Below are 20,104 nucleotides of genomic sequence, written 5' to 3'. Positions count from 1 at the left end.
GTTTAGTGGCATTGGTCTTGTTTCTTATACACAACCCGACATTGCTGTGGGATAATAAAGTCGCTAGCGATTGTGGCTTCACCCCTGTAGGCAGTGTTCCAACAGTCTAGTCATCAAAGGATTGAGGACTAACCAATCACACTGATGATTCTGCTGCTGACTTCTTGTACTAAGCTATACAAAGAAGGTGGGGCTACTCAAATCCATTACGTAGCTGCGCGTAAGGGTGAAGCCGCAATCGCTAATTACTGTACAGTACGAGGCATGATAAACTGCAATATGTTACACTCTTATGCACTTGCAGCTTCCGCTGTGTGCAACATAGCCCAATCGCCAACCCATGCGGGACACGGATACACCTGGTGTACGCTTATCCAATACTATTTGGGCAAGATTACCACAGAGACTTACACTCGCTTGCAGAATTGGCTTCCGGTATCTACACTTCGCGCCCTTTCTTACAGCAGGGGAGTCAGCCTCGCTGAGCGGGAGCTATACTTCATACGCTTTAGATTAACTTAAGCCGCCTAGCTCCTGCTAGTATCTGTGATATGATACGCCTTTATCGCTAGAAGTTCGCAAGGGTGTGGCCCGTACGGTCCTCCCTGCTAGTGTCGCTGGGACAGTCCATCGGTTCAATGATGTTAAAGGGGCGAATCTTCAACGTGCACGTAGCTCTGGAAGTAGCCATCTCACTACTTGAATTCAGGGCATGCTCAAAGCTTCTCTATGTCAAATCAATGTATTATATAGTTATACCCATCCCCGGCCCTTTATAAGATAGAGAAGATTACAATATTTATGAGAATAATTTACGTTAACTAAGTGAATGTTGTATCCTAAGTATGAAAGATCTACGCACAGCGGCTAAACATATAACCAGCCAAGCGCAGAGCCAGTCAAGGTTTGGGGTGCGCAGCGTAAAACCTTGGGTCACTCCACGTCGACGTCGGCGCCCTTGTCGAGCAGCAGCTTTACCACTGCCTCGTGGCCTTCAGCTGAAGCCGCATACAGTGCGTTGTCGTGGCGTCTACCCTGGGCGTGGAAATCGGCGCCCTTGTCGAGCAGTAGCTTCACCACTGCCTCGTAGCCTCTAGCTGAAGCCGCCTGGAGTGCGTTGCTATACCCTCCACCCTGGGCGTTGACGTCGGCGCCCTTGTCGAGCAGCAGCTTTACCACTGCCTCGTGGCCTCTAGCTGAAGCCGCCTGGAGTGCGTTGCCGTAGCGTCCACGCCCAGCGTGGACGTCGGCCCCCTTGTCGAGCAGTAGTTTCACCGTTCTGTGATGTCCATGTTCTGCTGCGAGATGTAGGAGAGTCTGGCCCTCGCTGTCCCTTTCTTCTAATATGGATGTTGTCTCTCCTACTTGGTTTAGGAGCAGGGTCTCCAATACAATGGCTAATCCGAAACGTGCTGCAAGATGTAATCCCGTGCTGTCCTTGGGATATCTCTGGCTATACCCTCGATATAGGTAATTTGGTCGTAACAGTGCCTGCGTAGCGCAAGAAACCAATTCTTGGCAAAAAAGAAATGAGCAGGCTAGCTCACATATCTCACCTTCCACTGTTAACGCATGCTCTCCCCAGTGCTTAGCAGCATAGTCTAAGAATTGGCTTACTCGAAGCCTCTCTTCAAATTCTTCGTCAGAGGAGCAGCTCCCAGTTTTGAATATGCTGAATGATAGGTATGTGAGACATCTCGAGGTCATATTTAGTTGAGCGCCTGGATTCCATGTATCTCGGATACGTTCGAAGTATTCTTGGGCGGTGTAATGCACAAGACGGATGACGGCACTTTCTTGGTCAACGACGACGAGTCCAGCACACACGGACAATAGGTCCTCAACATCAGGTATGTTCTCGGGATCGAGCTCCGCCTCGTCCGGCTCTACTGCCAAAGCACAGCAGATCTCTGTCGTAGTAAGTGGCCGTTTCGCATACGTGATCCACGACAGTACTCTTTTGGCTAGTTCGTAATCTCCGCTTAACTGGCCCTCTATGCGATGGATCGCCCCCTTGTATGCGTTATCGAGTGCGGCCGAGCCTTTGGAGAGCTTAGCTAGTGTTGACTTCACGTCCTTCGCCGTTCTCTTGTCTAGCAGCGAATCAGTGTGGAGGCAAGCAAGAAGAAACCTAAGAATATGTAAGTCCGCGTTATATTACGAGTTGGCTAAGACAAACATGCATGCCGTCTACCGCCTCTACGATCTTTTCTTGGACAACCTCCTGTAGCACAGGGTCACGTTGAATACAGTTTGGTAGTCGACATATCTGGCCAGCCACGAATCGCTTCACATCCTCTTCACAAGCCTGCACTTCTAGCTTCAGCCCTTCCTTAAACCAGTCCATAATCTCTGGAATAAAACGCGAGGTAGCCATTAGGCGAACATCATGTCCTGCCTGAAGATTGCGGAGTTTGGCTAGAAACTGGCGCCGAGTGCCGTCGCTGTCCAGACATTCATCCAGAGCATCGACCACAATATAGACAGTAGAGTGATGTGCAAGTACATCTCGGAGTGCGCTGAAGATCTCATCAGGCGATGGCCTGGTTCCTCTATCAGCATGCTGTTTGTGCAACCGTTCCACAGGATCCACTAGTGACAGTCGAGCCTGCACTAGCTGCTTGAGGATAGCTGCCAACATCCTCGAAGTATCCTGCTCCTCCCGAGCCTTGTAGTTGCAGTATACGTAAGCAACTCCATGTGAGCCGCTCTGCACTGATTTCAATAGCTGGTCGATCGCAATGGCGGCTACCATGGTCTTGCCAGCCCCCGGGATACCTGGGCAGAAGAGTGTTGCCTGGTGTTCACTGAGCCACGTAGCCACCTGAGGCGCATCTAGAAACCATTGGCCTGTTCCCTTCTGTCTGCGGTTTATGATGTCGGATTGTTGTGCGGGGTAGTCTGAGGGAGAGATCCATTCTAGAATCCTACGGTGCTTCGCGGCATCTTTATCTTGCCAGATCTCGTCTACGTGCGTCCGAACTAAGTGGGTATCGTCTTTGATGGTTTGGGAGAGTTTGCTTTAGGATGTAAGCAACGTCACTCTACCGTCCTAGTAGGGAAGCTTACAAGTGGTCCATCTGCAACGCGATCTCTACAAGCGACTTCAAACGCTCTATTCGATCCAATATACCAGCAATCTCCTCCTTCTTGAACTTCCACACGAGCGCTTCACCTACTTTCTTCAATCGGCCTCTATCTGTAATCTTAGTCTGCAGCGCTTCGAGTGCCTGCTTGAACTGGTCAAGTGGTCCCTCTCGGACTGCCAGTGCTCCGACGGCGGTACACCATGGCTGGCTACGAGCTCCTGTTTCGATATGATCGCGGAGTTTATAAAGCAGGCTGCAAAGGTTTAGCAGTTCAAGTGCACACTGCGTGCGATCTTTCGAAGCATCCTTCACGTCATTTAGGTACTCGAGGACCTTGCCTGAGAGCTGGAGAACTGCGATGATGCTGGCTGTGACGCTGAGCGGATCCATGTCGTGAAATCGGTATAGGTGGCAGATACGTATGGAGGGGAGGCGGAAATAGAGGAGGACGGCATTGTCTAGGCGGAGGAGCTGAAGCGGGAGCAGAGGGCTGAGGGATTGCGGCTGCAGCAAGGCTGAACAGCTCGTTGTGCTGCGCCGCACCTTATCGATAACGCCAGATTGTCGTGGCATTGAACCGATGAACTATCCCAGCGACGCTAGCAGGGAGGACGGCCGACCCGTGCCAGCCACACCCTTGTAATCTTCCAGCGGTAGAGGCGTATTGTAACTATTACAGATACTAGCAGGAGCTAGGTGGCTTAAGTTGATCTAAGCCGCACATGACATAGCTTCCGCTAAGCGAGGCTGACACCCCCTGCTATAAGAAAGGACGCGAAGTGTAGATACCGGATGTAACGATGTTACAACTTCGCCAAGTATTGAGCCAATCCCAGAGCCGGATCGGAGGAAGTACCTGCCGCCCTTCATCAGCCATTCGCCCGAGGTCGGATCCGAATTCGGACCCGACTAGGATAGGTATATATTGAGACACTCCCTGTAGCTAGCTCTGTAGACTTTTGATATCCTTTCGTACAAGGCCTATAGGTGGCTTGTTGAATCTAGGCTCTTTGTGATCCCACGCACTCCCATATGCCTCTGAGTGATCCTACGACCGAAACAGATCCGACCTGCCTTACCTGCGCCGTTACACCGGAAGCCGATTGTGCAAGCGAGTGTAGCGTAGGATCAGTGGTCTCCTGTTTACAAAAACCGGAAGCTGCAACTGCATGAGAGTGTGACAGATGACGAATACAGACACGAGTGATATAATAGGAAGAGCATAACCACTACTTAGTTGTGATGACGGGGATATTGGGCACCTGGAGCTAGCTGATGTAAACAGTGAGCAAGGATTCATAGAAAACCCGTCATCAAGATGATTATGTAATGTCACTAGCGTATTATGCTACGCGTTATCTCATAAATCAGACACTTCGGCTCGTAGCGAGATCACACGTGATCTAATAAGTAGGGCTTTTATTCTGGCTATTGTATGGCTATCGCCTTTTTAGAGCAACCTGTATTCTTTACTGAATGTATGATAATAACGACAGAGGGAATAGTCTTAGTACTAACTGTAAATAAGGCTAAGTAATTGCGCATAACATCGAGCGAAAAGAGCTAGATGAGAAGTGAGAGCGGCTCGTGATGTCGTGCAGCTTCCTACTTGCGAAATCTGATCTAGGGAGCGAAGTGGGGCGTTGCCGTTGGCCCGCGCAACGCTGTTGTTTGGCCAGTGCTTTTACCCCGTCCATTTTCATGTTTACTTCCTATCTAACCTCACGATAAGCGCCTCATCTTCTTAGATACGCCAACAAATTTCCTAACCTGCCAATATATCGACCATCGCTTACAATATCTTATCGGCGGCACATTTGACTATCCTGCGGCCATGGCGGATCTATCGCCCAACTACAAGCAGCTGTACCTCGAGGAACAGCGCAGACGCGAAGAAGCCGAACGTGCACAGGGCGAAGAACGAAGTAGACGCGAAGAAGCCGAACGAGCACAGGGCGAAGAACGAAGCAGACGCGAGAAAGCCGAGATGACGACCCGCAAGACGACACTGCCCGAGTTCCTCGACGCATGCCACGACCACCTGCACGCAAGTCTGACAGTTCAGACGGATACGACGCTGTCGACGCGAGGCGACCCTGCAAACGCGAATAACAAGCTCCGGCCCCAAAGACTCCGCATCTGGGATGACTTCCCTGCGCGCCAAGCAGCCATCTGGGAGGCGATCATGGAGTCGGGGTTCGCTCTGGAGCGGCATTTCACCTCAGTGCATACCTTGAGTGAGTCTGGAGAGACTATCCAACAACGTATGATGAGCTCGGAGCTGGACTTGCACCTCTTCCAGCGGTCGACGGTCGAGCAGCCCGTGTCGCAGATCATCAAGCAAATGCACAATGACCGAGCGCTGCGACGCAAATTTGGCCTGCGTGGCTCTGTGAACTTTGAGAACCACGCCAACACACTGAGCCCAGAGCAAGAGGTGGAAGAGGGCATGCACAACCTATCGGTGTCTGGCGGGGGCCCACGAAGATCACCACGCTTGCAGGCAAAGGCCAACGCGTCGTCCTTAACGGAGCTTTCAGCGACCACCCGCAATAGCACGTCGCGATCTTCTCGCCCCCGGGCCGACCAATTCTGCGTCTACAGCACGGGCGAAGAGAGCCGTACGGCTGCGTTCGTCATCGAGTACAAGGCACCACACAAGATTCCGCTCGGCTACATCTACGAAGGGCTGGATGACATGGACTTGGACGATGTCGTCGAATGCCGCGAAACCGAGAGCCCGCGGGACCGCTTCCGCCGCCTAATGGCTGCAATCATCACGCAAGCATTCTCCTACATGGTTCAGGTCGGCGTGGAGTACGGATGCGTGTGCACGGGCGAGGCGAACATCTTCTTGCGCGTGCCGCATGATCCCACAACCGTCTACTACTTTTTGTCTGTGCCAAAGGGCGATGTTGGCGATACGACCGGATGGGTGCCAGACGCCGACGGTCCAAACCGACTGCACCTGACGGCTGTCGGGCAGATGCTGGCGTTTACGCTGCAAGCTCTGAGAACGCCGCTTCGAAGCCACAAGTGGCGGAAGGAGACATCGGCTCGGCTGAAGAGCTGGGAGGTCTTGTACAACGTACTGCTGGACGACATCCCATCGCACGAGGCACCGTCGTCAGAATACCGGCCGCCTCGAAACACAGAATTTCTTCGCATGTCGCCTGTGCGGCTTCGGCAACGACGAGCACGCATAGGCGAACCCGACTGCTCGCAGCCGCAGGATCAGCGTAACACCAGCGACGAAGAGCCTGATCCAGATACACCAAGCCGACAGCCACCACCACCACCATCAACATCATCATCATCAACATCACCACCACCACCGCCCTCACATCCATCTCGTTCGCGACCCACTGCCGGCGTTTCTTCATCTGATCGCAAGTCAGGCAACACAGGACGAGATGGAAAGTACTGCACTCAGAACTGCTTGCTTGGCTTAGTGAGGAATGGTCCTCTTGACGTCGCGTGCCCGAACGCGAGGCTACATGGTACAGACCGTCATCGGTTGAGCCGGTCGACGTTCCTCAAGCGCATCCGCCAGCAGCTGTCCGAGGACCTAGACCAGAACTGCGAGGCTATAGGGCTTCATGGAGCGTGTGGCGTCCCCTTCCGTGTCAGACTGGAGTCCCACGGATATACTGTGGTCGCCAAAGCTTGCCCGATCGAGCTTGTGTATCGTCTCAAGTGGGAGGCCAAGATCTACGATCGCCTGTGGCCTATACAGGGCACGCATGTGCCAGTGCATCTGGGCAACATCGACCTAGAGGTTCCGTACTACTACGAGGGGATTTGTGAGCTCAAGCACATGATGTTCCTCAGCTACGGTGGCAAGCGCATGGACAAGCATTTGGCAGCGGACAGCAAGTCGTTTGTTTCACAGCAAACGGAGGAATCAGTGCAAGCCGTTCGTTCACTCGGAGTACTGCACAACGACCTCGCACAACGGAACATGCTGTGGGAGGACCAAACACGCCGAGTGATGGTGATCGACTTCGAGCGGGCAGAGATGGTGGAACCGCGAAGGGCGCTGGGCGCTATCTCGGCCAACGTGAAAAGGAAGCGCGCCTTTCGTGATGAAGACAGCAGACTCGCACAGGAACGACATGGGGCACTTGATGAGCTGATGGTCAAGGTCGATGACTTGGGTTTGACGCAGTTAGGATCTGGCATGCACATGCAACTACAAGCAAAACCCCCACTACAACACCACCACTTCACACTTGAATAGAAGATTAAAAAGAAAAGCATATATATTCTCAAAGTCTGCGATTTACTTCCAATAGTCAAGAAAGCATAATCTCACGTCATTGTGGTGTTATTGCGTTCTTAAGGTGGGTGGTTTTGGCTGCCAAAAAGGCCCTATACCACTTTCGAATTTCGCGGACACCACTAAACCCATTTTGGAACTCCATCTTAGATTTTAGCCACAACAGCCAACAGCCATGAATTCCGGCCATGCTACTCCGTACTCCGCACACCTACAGCGTACAATACACGGCCGTGTAGAATTGTAATGGGCTAAACGCCCTTTATACATCAAGTGTTTGCTCCACAGAGCGTAGTCCATTACATACAGGGTTACTAGAAAAGTCTCTTATAGTCCTCCTCATAGCTTGCTAGACTGTAGATATACAAGGATACCAAAAAGGGTTTTCCTAGTAACTCTAATGGTAACTGGAGACCTCACAGCTTAGTGTGTAGGAGTTGTCGCTACACACAGTGTGTACTAAAGAGGTTGGGAAGCTGACGTCGTCTGAAATAGATTGAGGTAGGGTACGCTCGAGCCTTTCCCCTGACACACCAGGCTGTATTCTCACCACAGGCCTTGTCCCCGTTCCTCTACTCTTTCACAACATTCATTTTGATATCTGATACAACTATAGCGTACAATGTTGAACAGAAACACTACCTGCCAGAAAAAGCGAGGTCGGCCGCCTAAATACACATCTACAGAGGAAAAGAAGGCGGCCGACGCGGAAAGAAAACGCACCCAGAGGAAGGCTAAGGCCCCAGAAGAGCGAGAGATACCATCTAAACAACAGCATATCGGAGGCCCAGGGCAGGCTGTATTCTTTTGGCCGCTTCTACCACAGCTGGTTCAAGGCGGACCATAATATCCGTGCCCCAGATTGCGGGAAGAACCAATCTAGGTATGAATGTTACCTACAGAGCTGGACGAAGTACTCGCCGAGATACTGGGCAGTAATCCAAGGCGACGATCCTAGTCGGCAAGAGGACCAAGAGCAACTGCAATTGCAACCTGCAACCCAAGGAGAATACTTAACGCGAATGGAGGACGAGGAAGAAGAACAGCGTTTTGACGGTGGGTCCAGCACAGTAGCGCTGGACATGGAGCTTGAGCACAACGAAAATACTGAATGGCCCACATGGTTTGCTCGTAAGCCAATCCATCTCATTGTCGCAGCTGCAGCACTGCCTTCCGCAAGAACATCAGAAGATCTCTCACTAGGGCTTTGGAATGGGTTTGAGTGTGTGAGCCTAGCACTGATGGAGAGAACCATCTGGAAAATACTGGACGCTAGCAAAGTCGTGTTTCAGCGATGCGAAATGACGCTTAAGCAGACTCTGCGCATTTTGCGTTGCTGGCTTCGGAGTTGGACCCCGTCTTTTCTTCCTTACCCGTTCGAGTCGCCTCAACGTGAACAGACCCGCGGAAGATACTATGTTATCCATGAGCGGTTTCTCTCCTAATATTCCGCATCCTAGCACTGTCGCGAAACATAAAAGAACCCACAAGTGAGATCTCTGGACTGGAGCTAAGTACAGCTCAGCTTGCTCAGATGAACCATATCTGGGGCTATCTTTCTATTGTCATTGAGCAGGAAGGCTGCGGTGTGTTACTCGAATCGTCGTTTGATGGTGTCTAAGAGAATCTTTTTCAGCTTCTTGTAACGTTTTGGACGGACCTTTCCCACGACGGAAACATGAACCGCAGCGCTATCATGCATTTCTCCGGGGTTCTAGGGATTCATCCAACAGAACTATGTTTCCGTAAGCCATATGACTACACGCCGTTCATATTAGCACTCCTCTGGGTGGGACGTTTGGTCATACTTGAATACGCCCTACCACTCAGACCATACAAACTTCTCAAAGTCCCTTGGCCTGAGCGGACTGCCTACGCCGACCAAGCCCAGCGATTACGTGAGCAAATTCGACCAAAATATTTGCAGCGTGGCAGCTTTGCACCAGCTGGTTTTCTTATCGAAAGACTCCAGCATGGACGAGCAATTGCTAGGCGCGAAGGCCCTCGAACGAACATATCCTGGTCTTCAGACGGCTTGACCCTACACATTGCGGACACTCAGATTCACATGCGCCAATTTCGCGAAACATAAACAGTGTTATACTGCGATTAAAAACCTTGCACAGGAGCTCCTTTTCAATTGGTGGCCAGACATCCAACTTGATGCCTTGCTCGACGATCTTGCCAGCATACACCCAGGACGGCATACTTCTCTCGCGCGTGTTCCAGGGATCGACTGACAGCGACGTCTTTGAGGACTTCATCGAGCAGCTGCTTCAGCACTGCGGCCGCTGGCCAGAGCCTAAGTCTGTGCTGGTCATGGACAATGCCTCGTTCCACCACACCGATCGTGTCAGAGAGCTGTGCGACTGTGCGGGCGTGAAGCTGGAGTTCTTGCCGCCGTACTCGCCTGACCTTAACCCGATCGAAGACTTTTTTGGCATCTTAAAGGGCTTTATCAAGAAGAACTGGCAGGAGTACGAGAGCCACCCTGAACAGGACTTTGCGGCGTTTCTCGAGTGGTGCATCAGCGTCGCGGGTGGCAGGCAAGACATTGCTAAAGCGCACTTCCGGCATGCTGGGGTCATGTTGGAAGAATGTTAATTAAGGCGTAGGTAGTATAATATAGTTCGACTAGCATATCTCGTATCTAAGCGTACTCACGACGCTATTTCTAAGAATGGCGGTGCTCCTCACACGGGACGGTACTGTACATCACACTAGTCTTCCTTGTCCCTTGTATACTCCACTTTATATAGCTCAGCCCATGTCTCAATGTCTCTGACGAACCGACGTGCCACTCCCCGCTTGACTCCGCTCTGGATGAAGAAGTCGGCGTCTTGGTCCTCAAACACCTGCTCTAAGTCTAGTCCGTCCCGCAGCGTCACATCGCACGCCTTTTGGTACTCAAGCTGCAGCGTCTGGTCCACCACCTTGAACTGCTGCCAGTCGCCATACGCTGCCACGGCTATGTCGCGAGGGCCGGGGATGTCAAGACAGCACTTTCCTGATGATGGCCGCCTGTACATCGCACCGCTACTAACCAATGCAGATGAGGGCGACTCGCTAGCTGGAGACGGCATGACGTTGTTGATCGTGATTGGGGGAAGACTCGGCGTTAGCGCGCCACTGGTCGTCGTGCGCCGTTCGAGTCGTCGCTGGTTCTATGCATACAACTGATCACGGATGTCCTGGCACATCGTCATGGCTTTCTAGTCGATGGCCCTGCTCGACCAATCTCACTAGCGCTCTAAGATGGTGAGCGTTTAGCTTATAGTGCTGCTTTCCAAAAGGATCACGCCAGCAGTATGGACCAAGGTTACACGGCGAGCCAGGACATCGCATCATGGTATACACGCTTACCCAGGCAGAGGGCTGCCCGCTACTCTGTTGCTCGGCATCGAGCTGGGAGGCCCGGTCGGCGAGCATTCGCTGAGTAGCATACGAGCCCCTCTTGGTTCCACGGCTCGCTGCAACCGAGGACGAGGAGACGGAGTCTGTATAGTTGAAAGCAAGGTTCACTTTTAGCCTCTTGCCAGCACGGAACAGCTCGCTCCATTGCACAAACTGCCTCTCTACCACCGACCAGTCAATGTTCATGTCGTCGAACCGCCTTGTCAAGTCGCTCTCTGAGCGGTCTTTCACCGATGCTACAACGCTGATATCGTCCAGCTCTACGTGGCTGCTGCGTGGCAGCTTCTTGTCTACAAGCTTCTCAACCTTGGCCTGAAGGTACATGCGCCAGTACACAGCAGGTGCCAAGACGACATCCTGCTCTGTGTCCTTGGCGATGGCTCCATTGTCGACGGCTATCTTCCACTCAATCGAGTAGCGCAGATGGCTCGGTGTTTCCTCTTCATAGCTGTTGTGTTCGTCCCACTCAGCCAGTGGGAGGAAGCCAAGTCTTTCTGTATCCGCCTGTATCATGCTGTTGCAGCCTCGCGAGGTGTGAGAGCGCAACACGCGACTCGTCGTGCGATGGCCCGAGACCGACGGCGTTTCTGGTGGGAAGGTCAGGCCACCGTCCACCGACTGGACATCGCTGAGCGTGTCGTACCGCTGCGTGAGATTAAGGGGGGTATCCGCTTCGTAGGAGAAAGGACTCGTCGTTTTTCGAAGATGGCGCGGACCGACCTAGTTTCTGTTCACGTGGTAGTGCGGCTTCGAGAGGCTTCTCGGACGGCCCCGACAAGGCCAGCAACGACTCGACTCTGCCGAAGAGAGAACAAACTCAGCTCACGAGAAGCTGCATGCCTACCTGAACAGCTGTCGAACAAGTAATAGAACGGAGAAGAATCAAATGGAAACCACTCTGCATGAACGAATCCCTTTGTAGTCCCTTCAGCCAATTACCGCAAGGGTGACAATGACGCTCACGTGGAAGCGAGGCTCGTACTTGCACCACGCCAAGGGCCGTCCGCAAACCATGCGTTAGGATAAGTGAACAAGTACATGATGGGGTCGATAGCGATCACATTATTATTGTTACTAGCAAGCAAGCAAGCCAATGGCGTTATCGCGTCGCGGTCACGCTTGCTGTTGAGCCACTACAGATCCGGGATAGGCTACAAGCACGCCAGCAACCTATGCCTATATGGACTTGTTGCCAAGATCTGCGCGACAAACCTAGAAGGACCACATGAGAGTGCATAAGCTGAAGGAACTCTAGTTAGACCGCGGGCGCGCAACAAGCGTCATGGACGAAGTCGCAAGCAGGCTAACTAGGGGTGCAGCAGGCTTTCTACAGCCCAGCCGAGCCGACCAGTCTGTCGGGATGCACGGCTTAGCCTTGTACCCTACTAAGAAAGGTTCTCCACAATGGCTCGGACCTAGCTGCATAGGTTTGTGTGGGGTCGCACAAGCGCCGTGCAGCTCGCGGCTGAGCATCAGTAGGGTTTTATTGGTCGTGCGAGAGATGCTGGCATGACGGCCTGTGAACATCCTTCCTATTAGACTAACCTATTTTATTGTGCTCAGGACAAGGTTTTCTACCACTCTTTTAGCGGACTGTTCGAATACCGATAAACTCACTTGCAGAATCAGCTTCCGGTTCAAGCACGTCCCACATTGTCTCACCTTGCACAGCCCCCGCACTGCTAAAGCGCTTGCTCAATTAGATCTAGCGGCTGACACATGCTTGCGAAATTCTTCTCGAATGTTCTTGGATTCATACACTGCGCCACTTTTTCCTTTACCCAGATAATCGTTTATTAACTTTGCCTCTAGACGTTTTCTTACCTCTTCTTCATCTTTGAGGTTTTTTACCATGGATGGCTGGCGCATGACCGATGTTTCTAAGGAATCGCACCAATGCCAGTACTGCGATAACATCATATTTGCAGTTGGCGATTCAGTTTCGTTTTCATATAAAGATGCAGAGCAAGCACGACAGGCTGAATGCGAATTCTTCCAGTTGATTCTCGAAAAATGTCCTGTCAAGGATGCTGTTTCATTATTGGAACACCCGACGTTGGAAATATATTGCGACAGTGAAATGCAGATTTCTGCTAAATGGATGTTTCCTAGCGACCCAGCTTCCACCGAAGATCGCAGCGCCACAATTCCTATTTTCGCTCCACCTCCAGAAGATAGCTCGGGTTTTGGAATATCGTTACCAAGCCCGCTGAATCTTACTCCAGGGTCACATGAGAGTTTTTCTACTATACGTAGGTGGCTCCGTCGGTGTGAAAGACATTCGTGCTGCAAAGATTCACACAATTGGCAACGCCCTACTCGACTTGTCGACGTTGGCAATAAAGACAGCAAAGATGTACGCATCTTTATCACCAATCCTGAACGCCCTGTAAAATACGCAGCTCTCAGCTACTGTTGGGGAGGTGATCAAAAGTCAAAGACAGTATTTGAGACACTGGAAAAGAGATGCAGAGGCTTCCCATTAGCGGAACTTCCGAAAACCATCCGGCATGCCGTAGTTACTGCGAGGAGACTTGAAATACCATATCTTTGGGTTGATGCATTATGCATTCTCTAGGATAATGACGCTGACAAAAAACGAGAACTGCCTATTATGGATCAAATCTATGCGGGCGCTTTCCTCACCATTTCAGCAGCAAGAGCAGGAAGAGCCGATCATGGCTTCCTTCAGCCGAGAAATTTGAAGCAATGCTACGGAACATTGTGCCGAGTACGATACCGCCAAAGCGTAGAAGGAGAAAAGCTGCTAGGTTATATCGCTGCAAACCCTCTGCACGTTGCATTCGATGACCCCATCGACCCGAGAGGGTGGACTTTCCAGGAGCGTCTGCGATCTTTCCGCACTCTTCGGTTCGGCGTGAGACAAACAGTGTGGCAATGCTCTTGGGGTGAGAAAGTCGACGGCGGCCAAGACTACGTGAAAAGGTTCGCGTGGTCGACGGAGGAATTTAATCCGTCGAAATTTACCGGCGCGCCAACCGATCGACCCTATCCATACCCCCTTAGCGACCCAAATCACAAGGATCAACTAGACGAAGTTTGGGATACCTGGCAGACAATGGTTCGAGAATACTCTTCATGTACTTTAGGACAGAGCACTGACAGACTCCCTGCCTTTGCTGCTATTGCAGAGGCCTTTGGACGCTATCTGAAGCTGGGACCTGAACAGTACTATGCGGGACTCTGGGCTCTCGATGCTTGTATGCAACTGCGATGGCGGAGACCAAAACACGCGCAAAAAGATTGGCAGTGCAAGGAGAGACATGGACCAACATGGTCATGGGCATCGCTAGACGATGCTGTCAAGTTTGATGATCAACGACTACCGATGGGTACAGATACGCTTGAGTTGGTCCACGACGAATGCCACATGACGTGGGAATCGCCGAACTTCAAGTACGGCCAAGTGAAGTCTGGGAAGCTAAAGGTCAGAGGGCTTTTGCGTCGGTTGCGTTTGACGGACGGGAAATTCATCAGTTGGCACCATGGTGAACAATGTGGCGTTCTTCTCCCACTGGAGGCTCATTTTGACTGCAATGAAGAAAGAAGTTCCGAACTATGGTGTTTAGAAATTAACACATACGCTATACATGATGCTGTGAATTCGGTCGGCATTCTCCTGGCTAAGACAGGCGACAATGTCTATAAACGGGTCGGTTATTTTAAATTCGACCATACAAAACTGATACCAGAACCGATCCTGAAGGGGCTACACAAACCAGGCTTACCACCGAATTCCAATTGGTTCTATAATGGTGGATTTCAGGACATTTATACTGAGTAAGCAGTTAGCGTAGATCAAAGTGTTTGTAACTTTCGTATTCATATTGCCATTCAAATAACGGCGATGTATCGTGGTTTGCCAATGAGCCATTGTCGGTTACTGGTAATTAGGCGAGATGGTATATTGAGACTAGTAGACACATGTAATCAGATAGTTTTCCTGATAGAGTTATTCGTAAGGACGTTAGATCGGAAGGTAATTGTGAAAGTGAGTGTAATTTATACGCGTTAGATCCGACGGTAGCACGAGATCACGAAGTAGCCTAGAGTAGCATTAGGGCTTCAGTAGACCGGTAAATGGGCGTAGGGCACCCAGCTCGGGCCTGGGTCGGGCCTAGGGCCACTAAGATCGGGCTGGGTCGGGCTGGGTCGCTTAGTAATCTGACCCGACCCAGCCCGACCCGGCCCATTTGACCAGTCTAATTACAACACTCTAAAGATCGGAGCGGTTTCCTTTTGGCTAAGGGTTAGAGCGCTTTTGCAAAGCCAAGCCTAGATGAGATAGCTATGCATACACTAAGCTCTATCTGGCAGGATGCTAGCTTAGCGCGACAGGGACCCCTGCAACTTCGAAACTGCGTGCTGTATTAGGACCGGAAGCCGATTGTGCAAGCGAGTGTAATCCTTTCGCATAACTATTCATTGACACTATGCTGACAAAGATGCTAACAACTGAATGGTAAGCGATGACCTCAAGAACTTTCCCGCGTGGCTACAGTAATCTCCGCTGGTCATCAATTTGCTGCTATTATGTCACTAGTTAGTTAGCTAAATGTGTCGCGGCATGATTAGACAGTATGTAACTAAATGTCTGGCTCAAGCGTCTAATTAGATGATAAGTATCATTACAGCCTGTGAAGAGCGGTCGCAAAACGCTTATGTTCAGAATACTTACGCCGTGAACCGTGAGCAATTTAGAGGATTCGGCCAAGAACCGTGCTACAATTACATGATTACTTAACAACAAGCACATTAGTCAATTTCGAAGTGCTCAGTATCAAGCATTACAGTACTCAACAATAGGTAAGCCATATATAGTCCCACTTGGGTATTCGGTTCTAGAATCCCTCCCCCCCTTCCCCCCTCCCCCTCCGTATGGAAAGCAGCTGTAACCTAAGTATATGGTACAGACAACCCACGCGTATCTAATGTACTAACTTTTACGATGCTATAAGAGATGTAGCGTAAGTTATTAGATGAAGTCTAGTAGAGAGTTGTTGTTCGTGGGTGTGGCTTGTGCTCACTAAGAGTTGTGCTTAGGGTTTAACCCTAAGTTAACGTAGTCTACTTGTAGTGTGGCGCCACCCTCTACGTGCTTTGGGTCTTGTAAGGGGCTCGACCCCGGAGGGTAGTCTTAAGCTCGGGAGCACGATCGGACAGGCCAAGGTAACAAGATTGTATTCGATAGAGAGCTAAGCTCTCGGCTACGTAGCTATCTATATACAATGCTGGTTGCTAGGGTAACAATCGGGCCGGGCAGGTGGAGTAAACGAGGTCGTAGACGAGTATGGGAGGGGAAGGGCGTTCAGCCCGTTACAGGTCTAGCGTGAATCCACACAATATTGCATGCTCCTGGCAGCAGGATGCGCAGTAAAGCCAACTTCACTGACAAGCACTATTCTTGTCTTGCATCAGTAGTCGTGTTTAGATCGTAGAAATGAGAAAAAGGAAAAATGTTGAAGCCTACTTCTGTCTGGGTAGGATGGCTGGAAAAGACAGTTAGGTGGAGGGGGTTGACGCGTGACGCGTGCACGGCCGGTTTTCAGAAATTTGAACAAGGTTCAGGTAGCGATACCGTACGTCATTGTTCAAGAATGTGGCGCGTTGCGAGCGGGGTCTCAACCTTATTTATTGATAAGCTGGCAGTCACAAACTCGGGCAGCTATGGCTTATGAAAATTATGTTCGCGACCTCTCGTACTTGACATCTGGTGATCTATCAGACCTGACCCTGAACTTTAGCGACAAGAGCTGGCGGATCCACAAAGCTCTTATGGTCTGTCACTCCAAATGGTTTCAAAAGGCTCTCACCGGCGGCTTAGTGGTAGTACATTGTGACCGAAGTATTTCCAAGGCCTAACCTGTATAATAGGAGACAAGCAGTGAAGCAATCACTTTGCAAGATGATCCAGTATACACGAATGCAATTGACTGCATGGTGTCATACATCTACGGGGCAGACTACAATGTCTCTAAATTCGACACTCTAGAACCTCTCCTTCATGCACAAGTTACTATAATCGCCGACAAATACGACTGTGCATCTCTTTGCAAGCTTGCAAAAACGTCATTTGCGAATACGGTAATGACTGTCAATCCCAGCGACTGGGCCGTGACTGCTGCCTTTGTCTACGACTACACGACAACTGTGCCACCAGCTCATGTGGAGCTAAGGAACTCAGTTGTCGCTGCCGTTGCGGGTCGCCATTCCATGTTAAAAGCAACCCTACGAGAGGAGAGGGTACTCGATGTCCTACGTTCAAACGCAGACCTGGCAACAGACCTTCTGCTAGGTGGGCGACATGGACCTAAGGTAGAAGGAGTCTCCGAGCATCATTTCATTTGTGGTCATTGCTATTACTGTCATACCGGATCGCGCGGTTGCCCGAATACAACGTCTGTCAGTAAAACGGGCAAGCCGGTGTGTCCTAAGTGTAGGAAGAAAACCGGGAACCCGATACATCACACACCATTGGTCAATATATACCCGGCTTTCCCTTGCGTATCATGTGACGGATTCCACACGACAGATCTCGATGATGAAGATTTGACATGAACCGCAACTATTCGTAAAACATGCACTTCAACACGAATACTTAATATTTCATTAGAGAACTTCAACTCTCACTCTATGATATGAACGAAAGGAGTCTCTTTGTCTGAATTTACTGCGAATCTTGTCCACTTCACTAAAAAACGCTCTTGCTCTAAAGTTAATCGTTACTGGTTGTAATGTGTTATCGTGTGTGGTTATTAGTCTGCTGAACAGCCTTACAGCATTAATCGCGGGGCCATGTACTGATGTGTAGCAGCCCGCTCGATCCCAAAAACACGAACTAAGATCTGAAACAATATCCTATTTAAAAACCTCCAGTGGATCTATATGGAAAGTGCAGCGTTGAAAGAATCACGACTTCGAATTGTGTGGCTACTTTGGGTGGGGTGGCCGAAAACCATATGTGGCTGGAAAGTATATTGCCCGAGCTTGTACATACCCCGCATTCAGTTTATATAGTAGCCCCGCCTTCACGTCATGATTTGGATCGCTACCTAAACATATCAAAGCTCCGTCCAACATTACTAAATAACGACATAGCATCTCGACAATTTGCAGCAGTATGAGTGATTCGACGCTAGAGGACGCTTTTGCAGGGCTGCACATAGGGGATCAGTCCGAGTACAGCTACAATGATATTTCTGAGTCGTTCCAACATACGGAGTTCGTAAGAAATTCTCATGCTTTGTCACTTTTTCGCGTCAGCTGAGACAACTATCAAGGTACAGGATGTCTTCCAAGATTACCAGTCTCACCCGGCGAACTCGTTCGAAAGACCAATCTACTACAGAGTTGTCCACGCGGATTCCTGGAATGCTGAAAGTGACGATATCCAATCAAAGCTGCATCCGCCGCCATCGTTCCAAACCCTGACTGTACAGCAGGTGCGTGGGTACGTTAATATGCATGCAGTTCTATCTAACCGTGTGCCTACTCCGTTCATCTCGGCAACAATCGATCTTGTTCGAGCCTTACATATCACCTTTTGCACATACAAAGAACGTACAAAAGTAACTATTCTGCTTATTTGTCCTTGGAGACTGGAACCAGGAAGTTTTATGGCGTGCAACGATTTAAGGGCTGGGTGCGGCTTAGAACCTAAGTCGATTTACGACACCGAAGTGATGATCTGGGGCCAAGTTCCATCGAGGGCTATTCTCTACCGGTGGGATCGGGAACATGTTTGTCGTAGCGGATTACTTGACGTGTTCCCGTGTATCGCCGACTTAAAAGTCACAACGCGACTCCAAGATTTGCGAACGAAACTGAAGGACGACTACCCCCAATTTTCCGCTAAGAAGATAGCTAGTGCACTCTTGTGTCTAGGTATGTCGCCTTCTGAGTTACACATCAAACAAGTTTTCCTCTTTTTACTTGGCCAAGCTGTTGGATATGCCGTCCAGAAGAATTTAGATAAGACGGACGCACATCTTCGCACGTTGTTTCCACTTCATATTGATGAGTTTGAGGACGCCATCTTTCACCTAGCCACATTACGTGGGAGACAGAGCATTCTATCGTACTTCAAGAAAGTATACGCCAAGGATGTTCGACAACTTTGTCCCCAGACAGATCCTTTTGGAATCCTCACGGACCGCAAGTACCAGCGAAGGTGGAGAAAGTCATGGTCCATGAGAATCAACGACAGATTCTGTCCAAACTTTCGATCGTGGTGGATACGCAGGGAAGAGACAGACCTTAGCGAGCTTGAGATGCAAGAGATACTTGATCAGGACGCACATGGGCTGAGGGAATGGCTTATAAGCTGTTCTACTTGAAGACCGAATGATCACAGGGCGTCTCAATTTGTCGCTATGCGCTACCTATTCGTTGACGCTGCTTCGTTGGCTCTTTCAAGGCTAGTAATCCGATCGCGCATTAGCTCAGCTGAGAGCATCATCATCTCTGCCCCCTTCTTGAGCTGGTTAATCGCCTCAATAATCGAGGCAGATAATGAGCTCTTGTGCAGTCGTACGCGATCACGTATCAACGTTGATTAAGCCTTGAACTCACGTACGTTGCTCAGCGTACGAGCCTCCCAGAGAGCCTTTGGTAGAGCAGATGGAGCAGGCGTACGGAGCTCATACTTTCCACCATCATTCGGATGCGTTGGATGTCTGGATTGAAGTCTTGCAACGATGTATGTACCTTGGACTATGCCGGATTAACTTTGGTAAGTAACATCAAGATCAAGATGAGATACATCAGCGCAGATACGAGCAGTAAGAGTTGTACACCCGGTCATCATCTCGGAATAAGGATCTTGTGATACCAGCTTCAAAAAGCTCCATTTAAGAGTGGTCGGGTAGACTAACTTACTCGATGCCGAAAACGGGCGAGGACCAGCGTAGCTACATCACTCAGCTCAGCTGAAGCTTGGGCTAGTGGGCGGTCTGTGTCTATCACAAGATTCCAAGTTGTTGGAAGTTATAGAGCTTACTGACTCGCGCGTATACATTCAGCTGCGGCTGTCGACTAGGCACCGTTCCGTTCCATTCCATGGGTCGGCACGCTTATTCGGTTCTATCATTACGCATCGCCATATATGAAATAACGCGTCACAGCGACTGTACGACGCTAAAATGCGGCTTCTCCGTGGGGTTGTACACTCTCACGCATTTGCAGCTTCCGCTTTGCACACGCGGCTCAGTTGTCAACTCGCATGGGTCACCAATTCTCCAAGTATATTATTATTATTATTATTATTCCATTAGAGTCTATCTGCAGTCAGTGACTATGTAAG

At 50.3% G+C, this 20,104-nt stretch overlaps 6 protein-coding genes across 6 annotated transcripts; 4 read left to right on the top strand and 2 right to left on the bottom strand.

Annotated features, from left to right (window-relative positions):
• Positions 1–903: 903 nt before the first annotated feature.
• Positions 904–3,170, bottom strand: SETTUDRAFT_169699 (uncharacterized protein; the record flags this gene model as incomplete). Its single annotated transcript, XM_008028603.1, has 4 exons — positions 904–1,155; positions 1,177–2,131; positions 2,184–3,020; positions 3,070–3,170. Coding segments are annotated over 4 exons (2,115 nt in total), but the record flags the coding sequence as incomplete, so codon positions are not given.
• Positions 3,171–4,923: 1,753 nt separating this feature from the next.
• SETTUDRAFT_161868 (uncharacterized protein) lies at positions 4,924–7,329 on the top strand (the record flags this gene model as incomplete). Its single annotated transcript, XM_008028602.1, has 3 exons — positions 4,924–6,442; positions 6,488–7,149; positions 7,198–7,329. The coding sequence occupies 3 exons, from the start codon at positions 4,924–4,926 to the stop codon at positions 7,327–7,329; spliced, it is 2,313 nt and encodes a 770-aa protein (XP_008026793.1).
• A 2,759-nt stretch (positions 7,330–10,088) lies between these two features.
• SETTUDRAFT_29158 (uncharacterized protein) lies at positions 10,089–11,295 on the bottom strand (the record flags this gene model as incomplete). The annotated part of the gene is made up of 2 exons (XM_008028572.1): positions 10,089–10,532; positions 10,732–11,295. 2 exons carry the CDS (start codon positions 11,293–11,295, stop codon positions 10,089–10,091), a joined length of 1,008 nt encoding a protein of 335 aa, XP_008026763.1.
• Positions 11,296–13,375: 2,080 nt separating this feature from the next.
• Positions 13,376–15,307, top strand: SETTUDRAFT_47925 (uncharacterized protein; the record flags this gene model as incomplete). Its single annotated transcript, XM_008028591.1, has 2 exons — positions 13,376–14,199; positions 15,271–15,307. Exons 1-2 carry the CDS (start codon positions 13,397–13,399, stop codon positions 15,305–15,307), a joined length of 840 nt encoding a protein of 279 aa, XP_008026782.1. The 5' UTR covers positions 13,376–13,396.
• Positions 15,308–16,470: 1,163 nt separating this feature from the next.
• On the top strand, positions 16,471–17,361 carry SETTUDRAFT_111710 (uncharacterized protein; the record flags this gene model as incomplete). The annotated part of the gene is made up of 2 exons (XM_008028601.1): positions 16,471–16,629; positions 16,678–17,361. The coding sequence occupies 2 exons, from the start codon at positions 16,471–16,473 to the stop codon at positions 17,359–17,361; spliced, it is 843 nt and encodes a 280-aa protein (XP_008026792.1).
• Positions 17,362–17,923: 562 nt separating this feature from the next.
• SETTUDRAFT_40212 (uncharacterized protein) lies at positions 17,924–19,139 on the top strand (the record flags this gene model as incomplete). The annotated part of the gene is made up of 2 exons (XM_008028580.1): positions 17,924–18,028; positions 18,090–19,139. 2 exons carry the CDS (start codon positions 17,924–17,926, stop codon positions 19,137–19,139), a joined length of 1,155 nt encoding a protein of 384 aa, XP_008026771.1.
• Between the last annotated feature and the right edge of the window lie 965 nt (positions 19,140–20,104).

The sequence above is a fragment of the Exserohilum turcica genome (genome assembly GCF_000359705.1).
Source record: "Exserohilum turcica Et28A unplaced genomic scaffold SETTUscaffold_27, whole genome shotgun sequence".
Classification (NCBI taxonomy): domain Eukaryota; kingdom Fungi; phylum Ascomycota; class Dothideomycetes; order Pleosporales; family Pleosporaceae; genus Exserohilum; species Exserohilum turcicum.
Note: the sequence above shows the minus strand (reverse complement) of the source record. Positions and strands in the feature narration are given on the sequence as shown.